This window comes from Nothobranchius furzeri, chromosome 7, assembly GCF_043380555.1.
Source record: "Nothobranchius furzeri strain GRZ-AD chromosome 7, NfurGRZ-RIMD1, whole genome shotgun sequence".
In the NCBI taxonomy this organism is placed as follows: domain Eukaryota; kingdom Metazoa; phylum Chordata; class Actinopteri; order Cyprinodontiformes; family Nothobranchiidae; genus Nothobranchius; species Nothobranchius furzeri.
The window spans coordinates 67,081,380-67,098,330 of NC_091747.1; the positions used below are offsets into that span (position 1 = coordinate 67,081,380).

A 16,951-nucleotide genomic window follows, 5' to 3' on the forward strand; every position below is an offset into this window, starting at 1 on the left:
CTGTGCCACAGCCATGCCGTCTGCCAGTCCTCATCACTAATGAGTCTGATCATGCTTTTACCATCCATGCAAAAACAGTTAGCGCTGATGTGAGTGCTTTTCAGACAGTTCACTCCATGAAACAAAGCGTTTCTCATGTTCAATCAGCCAACACCCCTTCGCAGCTGCACTATGGCTTTGGGGATTCTCCTTTACACCCGTCTTGGAAGAAGCGCATAGTTGATCAACTTAACAACATTCCTGAAGTATTTTCTAAGCATGACTTAGATATTGGATTGACAGATAAAGTAAAACATTGTATAAAGCTGTCTGATCCTAAGACATTCAAGCAGAGGCCCAGGCCAGTTCACCCACAGGATGTGCCACAGGATGCTTCTAATCTTAGCAATATTCCGAAGGTGGAAAAAGGAAATCCTACAAACCTGTGAAACCTGGGAATTGAAAGACATGTCCTGGTCAAAGATAACACCAAGGTTCCTTACTTTGTTCTCGGAGATTAATTTAATGCCATTCAGGTCAGGTGATTGGCTAAGCAATTTCCTTTTCTGGATTTCTGGTCCAAAGATGAGAACTTCCATCTTGTCTTGATTTAAAAGCAAAATGTTTGGAGTCATCCAATTTTTTATGTCCTCAAGACAAGCCTGTAATCTACCCAACCGATTAGGTTCATCAGGGTTAATGGATAAGTATAACTGAGTATCGTCAGCATAACAGTGGAAGTTTATCCCATGCTGTCTAATGATTTTAGCAATTGGGAGCATATATATAGTAAAAAGAATTGGTCCAAGCACTGAACCCTGTGGTACTCCACAAGTAACCCTGGAGTATGAAGAAGATTTGTCATGTACATTTACAAAATGAAATCTGTCAGACAGGTAGGATTTAAACCAGCCTAACGCTGTTCCTTTGATCCCTACAACATGTTCAAGTCTTTCTAAAAGAACATTGTGATCAACTGTGTCAAAGGCAGCACTGAGATCTAACAAGACTAGAACAGATACAAGATTCTTATCTGAGGCCATGAGAATATCATTTGTAACTCTCACTAATGCAGTTTCAGTGCTGTGATACTCTCTAAAACCAGACTGAAATTCCTCAAACAGAGCATTAGTGTTTGAATCAAAGTCAAGTCAAAGTCATTTATTGTCATTTCTACCACATGTGCAGGACATACAGAGAAACGAAATTGAGTTTCAGTGCACACAATTCAGAGATCAGACATACTGTACATGGGTAAGACACATGACAAGAATTGGTGACTGCGGTCATTCACAACATGAGTCGCGCTACCTTAATAGATAGATGAAAAGGGTGTTACATGAGGATAAGTGGGGGTAGGTAAAAAAAGGCATAGCAGAGTTAGACCCAGCGGGGAGTAACTATTATACAAAAAACTCCTCAACATGGAAGCACAAACAGCACAGATACAAAACATCAGAGTCCGATGGGGAGGTGGGGATGGGCGGGATCCTGAAGCCTCCAATGGGAGCTGCCACTGCGGCGCATCGACCAGCTGCAGACCAACAGGTGGGAGGAAGAGATAAGGAACAGAGAGCACATTGAGTTTCCCGCAGACGTCTCAATCTGAAGGAAGAGGGTGAAGGTCGGGACACAGCATCTGTCAGCATTCCTCCTTTCGTGGGGGTGTGTTGACGCAGCCTTGAGAGGCTGCTATGGCGTCAGATAAGGATAAACATGACTTTGTTTGGGGCAGGCAGAGATAATTTTCCTCTCCGCCTTGGAGTCTCTAAGTGGTCATTCATGTCCACCAGTGAAGCCAATTTTACATTCTAAACATCCACACATCGACCGGCGACCCTCTCTGAGATGACATCCATCTTGCGCACTAATACAGGCAACGCCGCGAGGACATTGTCCAGCTTACGGTTCACCTCGAGTAACGTCCCAGTCTGTGAGGTCACCGCACGGGCGGCACATTCCATGGGCACGGGTCGCACTCCAATCGCTCCTGTCTTCCCAAATTTCCAGAAAACCAGATATCCTCCCACTCCAATCAGAAGAAATCCAGTGATCATCAGGCGGAACATCCACAAATCTTCCACGTCCTCGATGGACAACTGAGAGAGGCACACGATCCGCCAGACCTCCCAAGAATCGAGTGCATATCCTGCTGCGAATGTCCCCTCGGGACAGGTGGGAGCCCCCTTCTCCGTTCTCACATACTCACATACTAAATGCTCACATACTTGGATGGCCACTATTTTCTCCAGGACTTTGGATAAAAATGGAAGGTTAGATGTTGGTCTATAGTTCATTGGGTCATCTGGATCCAGAGAAGGCTTCTTAAGTGAAGGTTTGATTACAGCAACCTTAAAATCCTGTGGTACATACCCATTTACTAAGGATAGATTGATTATATCTAGAATGGGGGCAGTAACCAAAGGAAATGCTTCTTTAAATAATTTGGTTGGGATTGGATCCAAAATGCAAGTTGAAGGTTTAGATGAAGCTAATATTTTTGATAAGCTGCTTGATCATCTCTCTGAAACTTTGATACCGACCATGGACGGGAGTCTGGTGACCAACGTGCTCACAACAGCCTGGTCAGGGCGTTAGCTTGCTGAGGTGTGCACAGGTAAAGAGGAACACTTGTATTAACTCTGTAACGTAGCGGGATGAAATAAATCATTAGTTTGTAATTAGAGCAAAAATATGTGACATACAAACATGTTCTAAAGGTAATAACATCACCACCACTACTGGTGTTGCTACAGCTATAAATACAAGTAACTCTGTAGCAGCTAACAAGAGGTAAACTTACCGAGGCGACTCTTTGTTCTCTGGCATGACCTGCTTCCTCTTAAGGTGCTTGTGCATCGCCGATGTGCTCCCATTAAGGAGAGTTTTACTCAGCAGAGTTTGCACTCTACTGGCCTTTCTTTTGAATTTGTATAACGCTCCCAAACTTTTGAGCTACGTTGTCGACTCGCCATGTTTTCTTTCTCCGGTGATGAAGGCTGATCTGGATGGCCACCACTGTCCATGCACCTCTGAGCTAACGTGGCAGCTGAGCAGAGGCAGGAAGCAACCGCCGAACATGGCGGAGCAGGCAAATTTTTAGAAATGTTAATAAAGGAAATTACTCGTTGACTATTTTGTTTGCAGATGTCGACATGATGAGTCAACTAATCATGGCAGCCCTACTTTAACGTGGTATGGTCGTAGGTCCCAGACGGGCTGGTCTGAGTATTTCAGAAGCTGCTGAACTTCTGGGATTGTCACTTACAACCATCTCTCGGATTTACAGAGAATGGTCCCAAAAAAAGGAAAACATCCAGTGAGCAGCAGTTCTGTGGGTGAAAATGCCTTGTTGATGCTGGAGGTCAGAGGAGAATGGCCAGACTGGTTCGAGCTCATAATAAGGCTACAGTACTCAAATAACCTCTGGTTACAACCAAGGTATGCAGAAGAGCATCTCTGAACGTACAACATGTTGAACCTTGAGGCAGATGGGCTAGAGCAGCAGAAGACCACACTCCTGTCAGCTAAGAACAGGAAACCGAGGCTACAACTCACACAAGCTCACCAAAACCGGACAATAGAAAATTGGAAAAATGTTGCCTGGTCTGATGAGTCTCTATTTGTGCTGAAACATTCAGATGGTAGGGTCGGGATTTGACGTCAACAACATGAAAGCATGGAACCATCCCACCTTCTATCAGTGACGCAGGCTGCTGGTGGTGGTGTAATCGTGTGGGGGACATTTTCTTGGCTCACTTTGGGCCTTTTAGTACTAACTGATCATCGTAGCAACGCCACAGCCTACCTGAGTGTGTTGCTGACCATGTCCATCCCTTTATGACCACAGTGTACCATTTTCTGATGGCTACATCCAGCAGGATGATGGACCATGTCATGAAGCTCAAATCATCTAGACTGGTTTCCTCAACATGACAATGAGTTCACTTTACTCAAATGGCCTCCAGCCACCAGATCTCCATCCAGTAGAGCACCTTTGGGATGTGGTGGAACGGGAGATTCACATCATGGATGTGCAGCCGACAAATCTGCAGCACCTGCTTGATGCTGTCATGTCAATATGGACCAAGATCTTTCCTGTACCTTGTTGAGTCTACGAAGGATTAAGGCAGTGCTGAAGGCGACAGGGGGTCCAACCCGGTGCAAGCAAGGTATACCCAGTAAAGTGGCCAGTGAGTGTATATTCACTACCTCTGCTTCAGTTACACCAGACAGGAACATTGTCTTTGAGTGTCTTTCTAGCTGCGTGTAATCCACATCATCACCTTTAATATGGATCTTCTTTGCCAAGTCTGACCCAACATCAACAAAACTCACTAAAACGATCAGCGTTTTCATTCATGTCATAACTATCGCCACTTTCATCAATGAAACAGTCGGGATGTGAATGCTTGTTAGAATCCCGCCTAGTTATAATTTAGGATCCCCTTAGCCTTTTATGTTGGTTTACCAGCATTTCTTATTAGTTCTCGTGAGGTCAGTAAACCTGTTATATGTTTTATATCTATGTTCAGACTCTTCAGCCTTAATCTGATGAACTCTCCACGACGAGTTCTGCTTGACAGTTTTTGTAAACCTTTGGTGACCCATGGGGGTTTAATGGCTGAGGTGTTTTTACTGACCTGACCAGTTGGACACTTCTTGCTATGTGCTGAAGTAAATGCTCCTAAAAACTTATTAAAAGCAAAATTTACATGTTTTCATTATGTACGGTGTCCCAGTCCTGGTCTGCTAAGTCATTAAACAATGAATGGATTGTTTTCTCAGTTCCAAGAATTTTTGAACGATTTCCTATCATCACAACTCGCCTCATACATGAAGACAGGAAACAGGAAACAGGTCGAGTAATGGCGGCTATGAGCTCCTACTATACATTCTACTAATAAATCCATCAGTTGGTTTATGTTTATTCTGATTAATCAAATCATTATTATTATCCCCACAATTCTTATTGAAGAGAATGTCTTTTCGATCCACTTTGTAAATGTCTGCCACCTTGATCCGTAAACAAAACTTACTATCAACTTTTTCTTTTCATACATCGATCATTTCTATTGATACACATTAAACTGTTTATTGTTCACGTCATGTTTCCAATGACTTTTGATGTTTCATGGACATTTAGGGCCGCTCCTCCTCCTGGTTTGTCATTTCATTCGGAAGGAAAATAAAATCGCTACATGAATGAAAAGGAGAAGAAAGAACCTAATCTAAGTGAAGTGATGTTCCACATGGGTCTGCAATACTGTGGTCCATGTTTGGAGTACTTACAAATGTTTTCATGACATGACTTTTGTGTTTTCACATTTTTAAAACTCAAGTTCTATAAATTTCTCAACATGACTTTTGTACTTATTTAAATTGTGTTCCTTGAACGCCATGACGCTTTTTGTTCCACAGATGAGATCCTGTCACTGAAATGGTCCACTCCATTATTGTGGTTCTACTTTCGTTACAGAGGTCTGATCCTTTGTCTCTTCTGGAATGTCATCATTTAGCTTCCACAAACCTGAAGGGCTGTGTAGTCTAAGAACACGCGCCTAATAAACCCGTGAGTGGCGGCGTCACACCACCAACCAGCACTCTGATGCTGGCGCTGACGTCAGCAACCACTGTGAAGCATAAATAAAAAACAGCAAGCAATCCCTCTCACTGGTTCAACTGGCTGCCAGGTGAACTCGTCCTGGTTTGGTGGGTATATCTTAGAAAGTGACGTCATGGTACAGCTGTGCGCCTCTTTTGCGTCACACTGTTCTAACAGATTGCTGATCGTCCCTCCTTTTCCCACACGGACCGGAACCAGGCAGCCTCACGTGGCAGTGGCTCCCTGGGCTGAGCTGCTGCTCAAAGCCCATCATGGCTGCAGGGGATGCGGCCGCGCGGAGCGGATCCGGAGCGGGGCTCTGCAGCGGGGCTCGGCTCTGTCAGACCCGCCCGCTGCTGACTTTGCTCTGCCTCTGCTCGCTGCTACCGGCGCCGGCGCGATGCCTACTCGGCTTCCGTCCGGAGGAGACTGGAGCGGAGCTGTCCGTGGAGAGCGGGGTGCTGAAAGCCACTGAGGGGACTCGCTTCACGCTGCGTGTTTACTACTCCACCTCTCCGCACAGGCTCAACCGCACTGCGGGGAGCCGTGCCAACAATGCCGCACCCTGGATCGCCTTCATCGAGGAGCCAAGTCCCGGGAGGGAGGGCCAAGTTCACCCTAAGAGGAACATGTGCATGGACAAGAACGCCAGGACGTCCGACATCGAGGTTGTAGGTTCTTTCAAATCTGCATCCAGCAGGAACTCGGTCCTGGTGGAGCTGCTGGCTAAAGATCTGCGGAGGGGCGAGAAGATCAAGTACTACTCCCTGTGCTCGTTCGACGGGTCCAAGTGGGAACACTACCGGACTAGGGACTTCTGGGTGGCTGTGACCGAGAGCTCTGAAGTGACGGAAGTCTGGCTCCAAGTTCTGGTCTCCGTGCTGCTGCTCGGTCTGTCCGCTCTATTCAGCGGGCTGAACCTGAGCCTGCTGGCGCTGGACCCCGTGGAGCTGCAAGTCCTCCAGAACAGTGGCACAGACAAGGAGCAGAATTACGCACGGAAGATCGAATCCGTGCGTCGGCACGGTAACTACGTGCTGTGCACTCTCCTGCTGGGAAACGCGATCATCAACGCCTCGCTGGCCGTGTGGATGTGTCAGATCCTGGGCATGACCTGGCTCTCCACAGTCATCTGCGCCTTTGGCATCTTCTTCATCGGGGAGATCCTTCCACACTCAGTGGCATCGCGCCACGGTCTGGCCATCGCGTCCAAGACCATTTGGGTGACGCGGCTGCTGATGGTGCTGTCCTTCCCCATCTCCTACCCCATCAGCAAGCTGCTGGATCTCATCCTCAACCAGGAGATTTCTAACTTCTACACCAGAGAGAAGCTCTTGGAGATGCTGCGCGTCACGGATCCGTACCACGATCTCGTCAAGGAAGAGCTGAACATCATCCAAGGAGCTCTGGAGCTGCGCACCAAGACCGTGGAGGACGTCCTGACTCCGCTGACCGACTGCTTCATGTTGGCCTCGGACGTGGTGTTGGACTTTAACACCATGTCTGAGATCATGCAGAGCGGCTACACCAGGATACCCGTGTTTGAGAACGAGCGGTCCAACATCGTGGACATCCTGTTCGTTAAGGATTTGGCCTTCGTGGACCCGGACGACTGCACCGCGCTGAAGACAATCACCCAGTTCTACAAACACCCGCTGCACTTCGTCTTCAACGACACCAAGCTGGACACGATGCTGGAGGAGTTTAAGAAAGGTGAGGAGCTCGTTTAACCCTTTCATGTCAAGACGCCGCGGAACGTACCTGCATGTTTGACCTTCATTAACCACAAAGGTCTCTTTACTAACCTCACTTGATAAGCAGCAGATGTGATGCAACCATGTCTGCTCAGCAGGACTCTGGTGCTTCACACCATGTGTGGCTGTGTGTGTGTCTTGAGACTAGCTGAGGTTTGTGGAGGCAGCCTCTGATTGGTTAAACACCCAGCGCATCATCAAGTATCTCAAAAGGATGAAAGTCTTTTAAGAGGAGAATCATCAGCTGGAGCAGCTCACTCAAACCTTCTAAATGATGGAATTATGTCATCGTTAACACCATCTTAACACACACACACACACACACACACACACACACACAGAAGTTTTTGATCAGGTTGACCCCAGAAGAGTCGAAGGATCTCATCCAGGAAAGTCTTTCTGAGTTTCACCCGCTGGGTCATGTAAAACCAAATGACATGGACCTGTTGAGTTCGGTTTTAGAGTCATCATCCCAGATCTGATCAAACGTCACATGACCTGTTTGTTCTCCACTCAATGCTCTATTTTATTCTGTAATTACTTAAAAGATTCAACATCGTTGTCTTTTTCAGGCTTCAGTTAGAGCCATTCTGGTGAATAATGATGAACAAGTGATCCCTAAAAGTCACAGATTCATCCTGTCATCTTCACGTCTCCCTGAAACATTCAGAACTGCCACAGAGTAAAAGGATGGTGGCTCGGCCTGCCTCGGTACCTGCAGTCAGCTGGCACACTGCCCTTAAAGCTTTGGAGGGCGGGGTTTGAACAGACCAATCACAGACCCGTCCTTAAATCACTCCCTTCCTGCAGGAACTCTGCATGGTCAGCAGGATTTGTGTTTATTTATTTTCTGCTGGTGAGACAGGAAGCGAGGGCGGTAAACAGAGGAGGACACCTTGATCAAGAAACTGGACAGCTGATTTATCACAGCAGATGTTTGCTTCTGCCGTACGGCGGCAGGAAGCCTCATCGCTGGTTGGTAAAGGTTTAGTCATAAACAGGCCTTTGCAAATAAAACATGTAGAAAATCTAAGGTCAGAGGATTTCTGTTCCTGCAAATGCTTTAATGGTGAAAGGACGTGGAGCCGAGCTGAGTGACCCCTGTTGTTAATGTCAAACTTAAACAGCTAGAGGATGAGGAGCAACCCCTCTGCCTCCACACATCCCTCACTTCCTGACCCCCTGGTTCTGCAGCAACACTGCAGCAGGAGAAATGCAGCACGTCTCCTTCAGTCCAGTCAGACTCAGCAGGACCAAACCAGCACAGCCGGCAGTATTTGTGTGTGTGTGTGTGTGTGTGTGTGTGTGTGTGTGTGTGTGTGTGTGTGTGTGTGTGTGTGTGTGTGTGTGTGTGTGTGTGTGTGTGTGTGTGTTATTCCATCAGTGTGAACCAGCAAACCCTAATCCCAAACATTCAGAAAATGAGCCATGGCTTCATGCTCTGTCCAGGTGATGTGTGTGAGCTCCATCAGCTGATCTTTGAGCTTCTAAGCATTTTAAACTTGTTGGGCTCAAAATGGCTCAGGAGCCCAGGACCTGCCTGGCCTTCGTTCAAAGTCTGGATATTCCCAGTCATCGTGGAACGTTACGTGTGCTCAGATTTCATTGTTGTTTTCCGCTCATCCAACAGGAGCATTAGCAGTAGTTCGGGCTGATGTTAGCTGTACCTCAGGCTAGCATTAGCAGTAGTTCGGGCTGATGTTAGCTGTACCTCAGGCTAGCATTAGCAGTAGCTCCGGCTGATGTTAGCTGTACCTCAGGCTAGCATTAGCAGTAGTTCGGGCTGATGTTAGCTGTACCTCAGGCTAGCATTAGCAGTAGCTCCGGCTGATGTTAGCTGTACCTCAGGCTAGCATTAGCAGTAGTTCGGGCTGATGTTAGCTGTACCTCAGGCTAGCATTAGCAGTAGTTCGGGCTGATGTTAGCTGTACCTCAGGCTAGCATTAGCAGTAGCTCCGGCTGATGTTAGCTGTACCTCAGGCTAGCATTAGCAGTAGTTCGGGCTGATGTTAGCTGTACCTCAGGCTAGCATTAGCAGTAGCTCCGGCTGATGTTAGCTGTACCTCAGGCTAGCATTAGCAGTAGTTCGGGCTGATGTTAGCTATACCTCAGGCTAGCATTAGCAGTAGCTCCGGCTGATGTTAGCTATACCTCAGGCTAGCATTAGCAGTAGCTCCGGCTGATGCTAGCTATACCTCAGGCTAGCATTAGCAGTAGCTCGGGCTGATGTTAGCTATACCTCAGGCTAGCATTAGCAGTAGCTCCGGCTGATGTTAGCTATACCTCAGGCTAGCATTAGCAGTAGCTCGGGCTGATGTTAGCTATACCTCAGGCTAGCATTAGCAGTAGCTCCGGCTGATGTTAGCTATACCTCAGGCTAGCATTAGCAGTAGCTCCAGTCCACATCCAGACACAATTATTCTCTCTTGTGTCTCATGAACAGCAGCTGGGATGTTTATGCACACAAAGTCTTTCTTTTTCGTTCCAATGACACGCTCCTCCTCTGGCTTTGACTTTTTCCTGCTTGTGCTTGCTCCTTACTTCTGTTGATGCCATCTCTTCCACATCTGACCACTGGTTGGTCGGGTGCTGCTTGCCCCCCCACCATATCCCACCCTGTACATTTCCAACACTAAAGTGGGTTGGGACGTGCTAAGTTAAGGGTGTGTGTTGCTCATGATGCATTAAACCAGCTTTTGTCAGAACGAACTGTTCCTCCCTCACCAGTACGTGACTTATTTACACGTGAGCAGCTCAGAAACGACCCAGGCCTTTGGTCCAATCAATCAATCAATCAAAGCTTTATTTATAAAGCGCCTTCCGCAACCCTGTCAGGAAGCCCAAAGCGCTGAACATGGTACAGTTGCAAGTAATTATACTGAATAAATCAACAATAAAAGAAATTCAAATTACAAAATACAAAATGGAAATTACAAGATAGATGAAACATTCCGGTAAAGGACAAATGTGTGAAACACATTTGGATTGAGTGGATGGATTGAGTGTACCAATGAAAACTGTGGAATGGATTCAACGTAAAAGAGGGCCAAAATCAAACATGTTCTGGAAACGCCAAGCGGAGGAGGTGTTTTTAGGTGATTCTTAAAGACTGGCAGAGAAGGGGACAGCCTGACTGAGGGTGGCAACTGGTTCCAGAGTAACGGTGCTAGGACTGAGAAAGCCCGGTCCCCACGGGTACGACACCTAGACCGAGGGACAGCGAGCAGGCCTTGGTCAGAGGAGCACAGAGCGCGTGATGGGGAATGTTTGTTCAGGAGAGTGGCCAGATAGAGGGGAGCACCACCCTGGAAGAAATGATAAACAAAGACGAGTATTTTGAATTGTGAGCGATAGCAAATCGGAAGCCAGTGCAGGGAGGCCAGAACTGGACTGATGTGGTCCCGTTTCCTGGTCCCAGTCAGGAACCTGGCAGCGCTGTTCTGCACAACCTGTAGGCGACGCAGTGTTGACTGACACAACCCTGCATAGAGAGAGTTGCAGTAGCCAGTAGACCAGTAGCCTGGTCCAGGCTGTCTCTATTCAACAACAAGGTACCGGTGGTTCCACACGCTCCGATCCAGTGGGTTCATGGTTCTGTAGAAGTCCGTCCTCTGCTCTGCCTTCTGCTGCCTCCAGCATTTCCTTTAAGCAGCAGCAGCTCAGGAGGCAGAGCAGGTTGTCCAGTAATCAGAGGGGTTGTGGGTTCAATCCCGGCTCCTGCCAGCTGTTGTGTCCTTGGGCAAGACACTTAACCCACCTTACTTTCTGGTGATGGATGGAAGAACTGGTGTTCAGCAGTCTAGCTTAGCTGTGGCTACAGTGTAGCTCCTCATCATCAGCGTGTGAATGGGTGGATGACTGATGGTGCTGTGAAGGGCCTTGGGGGGTTGTCGAGCTCTAAGATGGCGCCATACCAGTACAGGCCATTTCCCATAGATGTGTGTCGCTGCGCTGAGAGCAGGAGCCAACAGATCACAGATCAGCCCGTCTGGATGTGTTGAAATGCTGCACAGCCGTTGAGTCACAGGATGAGTCTGTGGTCCGCATGCTAAGCAGACCAGAACACAGAGAACGGGTCGAGCTAACACGCTGTGAACCACTGCAGCACTGTGCTGGTGTGTGAGGCTTTCAGAACCAGAACCACACACATCCTGAAACTTCTCTTCAACATAAGTATTCTGTAGTAGCCCCAGCGGTCAGAGCCTCTCTGGGTAGGGCTGACACCCAGCCCTCACCCCCCACAGCAGGGCTGGGTGTGATGGAGAGAACTTCCACCGAGCTGCTGCTTTGGTCAGTCAGGTTTGAAGATTTAGTTTAAATACAATAAAAACTGCATTTTATTTATGTCATGATCTACGTCTGCTAATTTTATACTAATAATGTTGTTTTGGAAACCTGAGACGACATCTGGGTCTGTGTTTGGGCTAAAGCTAAAGCTAATGACATGATGTAACTAGGACAGCGGGGCTGAAGCGGGTCCAGCAGCTTCAGAACCATCATGAGACCTTTGACCTTTGGCTCTTTCTGTAGACCTGCTGAAATCTGGAGAGCTATTAGATTACACGCTTAGGCTGTCCACAGCTGTTCTCCTACATGTGCTACCCAGCATGAATAGAGCAGACTTTATTAGTCCCACAGTGGGGGTTCACGTGTCATGGCAGCACATGAGGAAGCAGAAGTAAACACATTTAGTCTACTTGGTCTCATAAGGTCTCACAAACACGAGACATTCAGCGAGCTCAGGGACATCCAGAGTTAAAGGTTCTGATGCAGAGGAGAGGAGAAGGCACCTGCTGCGGGGTTTGAACCGCCGGAAACAAAGAGCCTTTCTCTCTCTGACCTATTTAGCTAAACACAACGCTGCCAGAGCAGCAGAGAGGGAGGGGCGAGCGAGAGGAAGCTGGTTCTGAGCCAGATCAACACACACACACACACACACACAGAGCAGTAGCTCTGTTTAAAGCTGGCATGAATGTCTCTGTTGGTGAAACGTCTCACTGGCAGAACTCAGTGAAGGTCCTACAGCTGACCTTTGGATCCACAGGATCATGTGTGAGAACGTGTAGATCATCAGATGTTTAAACGTTTGTGTGAGAGCATCATGAGAACGTTCCTTCATCGTTGGGTCTCGGGTTGGAGCTCCAAAAGCACCACCTGGTTTCCTCTTTAGACCCACCCACTCAGCTCCGCTGTTGCTGAAACTCAGCCTCAGTCAGTCAGTCACACACGACACGAGCCAGGTCAGACCAGAGGAACCCTCGGTGTGCGGTGTGACAGCACATCATCCTGCTGCAGGGCAGGAGGACACGTGTCACAGACACAGCACGCTTGTGAAGATTACGTGTACACACGGTGGAAATCCTGAGCTCACTCTGTGATGACCCCAGGTAAATCCCACCTGGCCATCGTGCAGCGCGTGAACAACGAGGGCGAGGGCGACCCTTTCTACGAGGTGATGGGGATCGTTACGCTGGAAGACGTCATTGAGGAAATCATCAAGTCTGAGATCCTGGATGAGACGGACCTGTACAGTACGTATGCAACCATAAGCATGATCTCATTCGTGGATTCACAGCAGGACTACGCAGAGCCGCTGATTTAACACTCATGTTGTGTTGATGTGTGTCTCAGCTGACAATCGCACAAAGAGACGCGTCTCGCATCACGAGCGGAAGCAGCAGGACTTCTCCATCTTCAAACTGTCTGAGAATGAGATGAAAGTGAAGATTTCCCCTCAGCTCCTCCTGGCTACGCATCGCTTTCTGTCTACAGGTACCAGACGGCTTCCTGCTGCACACCTCCTCCAGGGAACCGCACCTGTCTAACCCTAACCCTATAGCAGCTTGGACAGTAGACTATCAGCTACAACACAAGTTAAATCTAACTCATGGAAAAACTCACAAGAAGGAAAGAAGTTTATTTTATTTCAAATGAGAAAAGTTGTGACTGGGAGCAGAAATGTAGTCGTGTGTGTCAGGATCTGAACAGTTTCGAACTTTTCACTCTTCTTTTGTCCTGTTCCTTCAATCAGAGGTGGAACCCTTCAAACCTTCTCACATCTCAGAGAAGATACTGCTGAGGTTGATCAAACACCCTAGTGTTGTTCAGGAGCTCAAGTTTGATGAGAAGAACAAACGAGCACAACAACACTTCCTGTTCCAGCGTAACAAACCCGTAGACCACTTCATCTTGGTTCTGCAGGTATCAGCAGCAACATCACCTGGGGACAAACGTCAGTGCTGCCGTTCAGAAACAATCACCTCTACGGATGTTTGTGTTGTCTTTCAGGGTCGGGTGGAGGTAGAGTTTGGAAAGGAGGCTCTGAGGTTTGAGAACGGAGCCTTTTCTTACTTTGGAGTACCTGCCATCACGCCAACAGGTACAAGTACACACTCACGTTGTTTTCAGAGTTTCACTGAAACCAGACCTCACCTCTCCTGTCTTTGTAGAAGGTCCAATGTCTCTCTAACTTTTTTCTGAGCCTTCCTGCATTTGTTTAACAGGGTTTGGAGTGGTTGTCGTAGATCAAGAAGTTGCTGAGATTAGTGAGGATAAAGAGAGTAAAGGCAGCTGGTCCTGATGGCATACCCATGGAGGTATGGGGGTGTCTAGGGGAGGTGGTGGGAGAGGTTTTGACTAGTTTTATCAACAAGATCTTGACTAGTGAGAATATACTTTAGGAATGGAGGAATAGTGTCCTGGTGCTGATTTATAAAATTGAGGGAGGATGCTTGGGTTGCCTTGGGAGGTGGACTACTGGCGGTTGTGAGTGGAGCCCCTTGGGGGGTCTTGGCGTAGACCATGGGCTGCTGCCGGGGATTGCTGCTGGGGATTGGGTCCTGACTCGCATGCTGCTGGGAAGAAGGCGGGAACACGCACCATCACGCAGTTTATAAAACTACAAGGTCCACCATCACACCGTTTATAAAACTACAGGAACCACATCACACCGTTTATAAAACTACAGGAACCACATCACACAGTTTATAAAACTACAAGGACCACCATCACACCGTTTATAAAACTACAGGAACCACATCACACAGTTTATAAAACTACAAGGACCACCATCACACCGTTTATAAAACTACAAGGTCCACCATCACACAGTTTATAAAACTACAAGGACCACCATCACACCGTTTATAAAACTACAAGGTCCACCATCACACCGTTTATAAAACTACAGGAACCCACCATCACACAGTTTATAAAACTACAGGAACCACATCACACAGTTTATAAAACTACAAGGACCACCATCACACCGTTTATAAAACTACAAGGTCCACCATCACACCGTTTATAAAACTACAGGAACCCACCATCACACAGTTTATAAAACTACAAGAACCACATCACACAGTTTATAAAACTACAAGGACCACCATCACACCGTTTATAAAACTACAGAACCACATCACACAGTTTATAAAACTACAAGAACCACATCACACCGTTTATAAAACTACAAGGACCACCATCACACGTTTATAAAACTACAAGAACCCACCATCACACAGTTTATAAAACTACAAGAACCACATCACACAGTTTATAAAACTACAAGAACCACATCACACCGTTTATAAAACTACAAGGACCACCATCACACGTTTATAAAACTACAAGAACCCACCATCACACAGTTTATAAAACTACAAGAACCACATCACACAGTTTATAAAACTACAAGGACCCACCATCACACCGTTTATAAAACTACAAGTACCCACCATCACACCGTTTATAAAACTACAAGGACCACCATCACACCGTTTATAAAACTACAAGGTCCACCATCACACAGTTTATAAAACTACAAGGACCACCATCACACAGTTTATAAAACTACAAGGACCACCATCACACAGTTTATAAAACTACAAGAACCACATCACACCGTTTATAAAACTACAAGGACCACCATCACACGTTTATAAAACTACAAGAACCCACCATCACACAGTTTATAAAACTACAAGAACCACATCACACAGTTTATAAAACTACAAGAACCACATCACACCGTTTATAAAACTACAAGGACCACCATCACACGTTTATAAAACTACAAGAACCCACCATCACACAGTTTATAAAACTACAAGAACCACATCACACAGTTTATAAAACTACAAGGACCCACCATCACACCGTTTATAAAACTACAAGTACCCACCATCACACCGTTTATAAAACTACAGGAACCACATCACACCGTTTATAAAACTACAAGGACCACCATCACACCGTTTATAAAACTACAAGGTCCACCATCACACAGTTTATAAAACTACAAGGACCACCATCACACAGTTTATAAAACTACAAGGACCACCATCACACAGTTTATAAAACTACAAGGACCACCATCACACCGTTTATAAAACTGGAAGAACTCAGTGAAGACGACGAGGAATTAAACTATTATTAAACACTCAAAAGTATCGAAATTGATTTTGTCAAGTACCGGTATCGATTCGTAGGTACTGGGAATTGGTACTGTATCAATTCAAATGCCGAAGGTTCCCATCCGAACTCTCAGCTCCTCCAGGGAACTCCTTGGGATTCCCCTGGAGGAGCTGGCCCAACTGGCTGGGGAGAGGGAGGTCTGGGCCTCTCTGCTCAGGCTGCTGCCCCCACGACCTGAGCCCGGATAAGTGGATGATAATGGATGGGTGCAGTTTGAAAATACCATAATTTACAAAAGGCAAAAAAGGAAAATGTTTGACTAAAAATGTGAAGGAAGAAAAGACTGAATAAGAAAAGGTCATCAGCATAAAGAGAAAGTAGTCAGGAGGACTCAACAAGTCACACCAAACCTGAACGGGTGTTTAAAGGAGACCACTGAGTCCACTGATCTCAGGCTCAGGGGGAGAGAGGTCCAGAGTCTGGGGGCCACAGCAGCAAATGATCTGTCACCTGTGACCTTTAGTATGGTGCTGCACAACCAGTAGGCTTTGATCACTGGACCTCAGGGACCTGCTGGAGGTGTAGGGACTGAGAAGATCACCAAATGTTTGATGGCCTCCTGAACGCCTCCCTGGTGAAGTTTTCCGGGCATGTCCAATGGGGAAAAGAACCAAGGGAAGGGAACACCTTCCCCGCAAGAGCTGGCCCAAGTGGCTGGGGAGAGGGAAGTCTGGTTCTCCCTGCTGAGGCTGCTGCCCCCAAGAGCCGACCCAAGAAAAACAGACATTAATGGATAGATGGGTGTCGGGGCACATATGTGGATTTTTCCTGAACTTCCTTTCTTCCTGAAGCTGCTTCTCAACTGAGCCAAGAGCCAGTGCTGTTGGTGTTTTCAGACCTCAGTGAGGTCTAGATTTGTTTTCATCACCTTTGCTGGTTGATGCCCAAATGTTTGTGTCGGCATTCTACGTAGGTCATGAGTGGCTCATTTTCCCTCTGACCTGAACATTCAGCTGTGGTAGAAATGAATGTGTGGTCTATAAGACAATGGCAGAACATACAATACAGAGAAATGTCATCGACAGCCCCAAAGAGCTGAATCATCAGGGTTAAAACATCCCTCCTGAAGTCATGCAGGGTTTCCTGGAGCCCAGCAGGTTTCTCTGTCCAGGTGTGTGCCTGTCTACAAAATATGCCC

At 47.0% G+C, this 16,951-nt stretch overlaps 1 protein-coding gene across 1 annotated transcript in view; it reads left to right on the forward strand.

Annotated features, from left to right (window-relative positions):
* The first annotated feature begins 5,705 nt into the window (after positions 1-5,705).
* Positions 5,706-16,951, forward strand: part of LOC107382403 (metal transporter CNNM1) — a 17,525-nt gene continuing 6,279 nt past the window's right edge. The window contains exons 1-5 of the mRNA XM_015954531.3: positions 5,706-7,297; positions 12,726-12,869; positions 12,970-13,110; positions 13,370-13,539; positions 13,627-13,717. Coding sequence (XP_015810017.3) covers positions 5,857-7,297; positions 12,726-12,869; positions 12,970-13,110; positions 13,370-13,539; positions 13,627-13,717 — 1,987 coding nt within the window. The 5' untranslated portion in view covers positions 5,706-5,856. The remainder of the gene's footprint in view (positions 7,298-12,725; positions 12,870-12,969; positions 13,111-13,369; positions 13,540-13,626; positions 13,718-16,951) is intronic.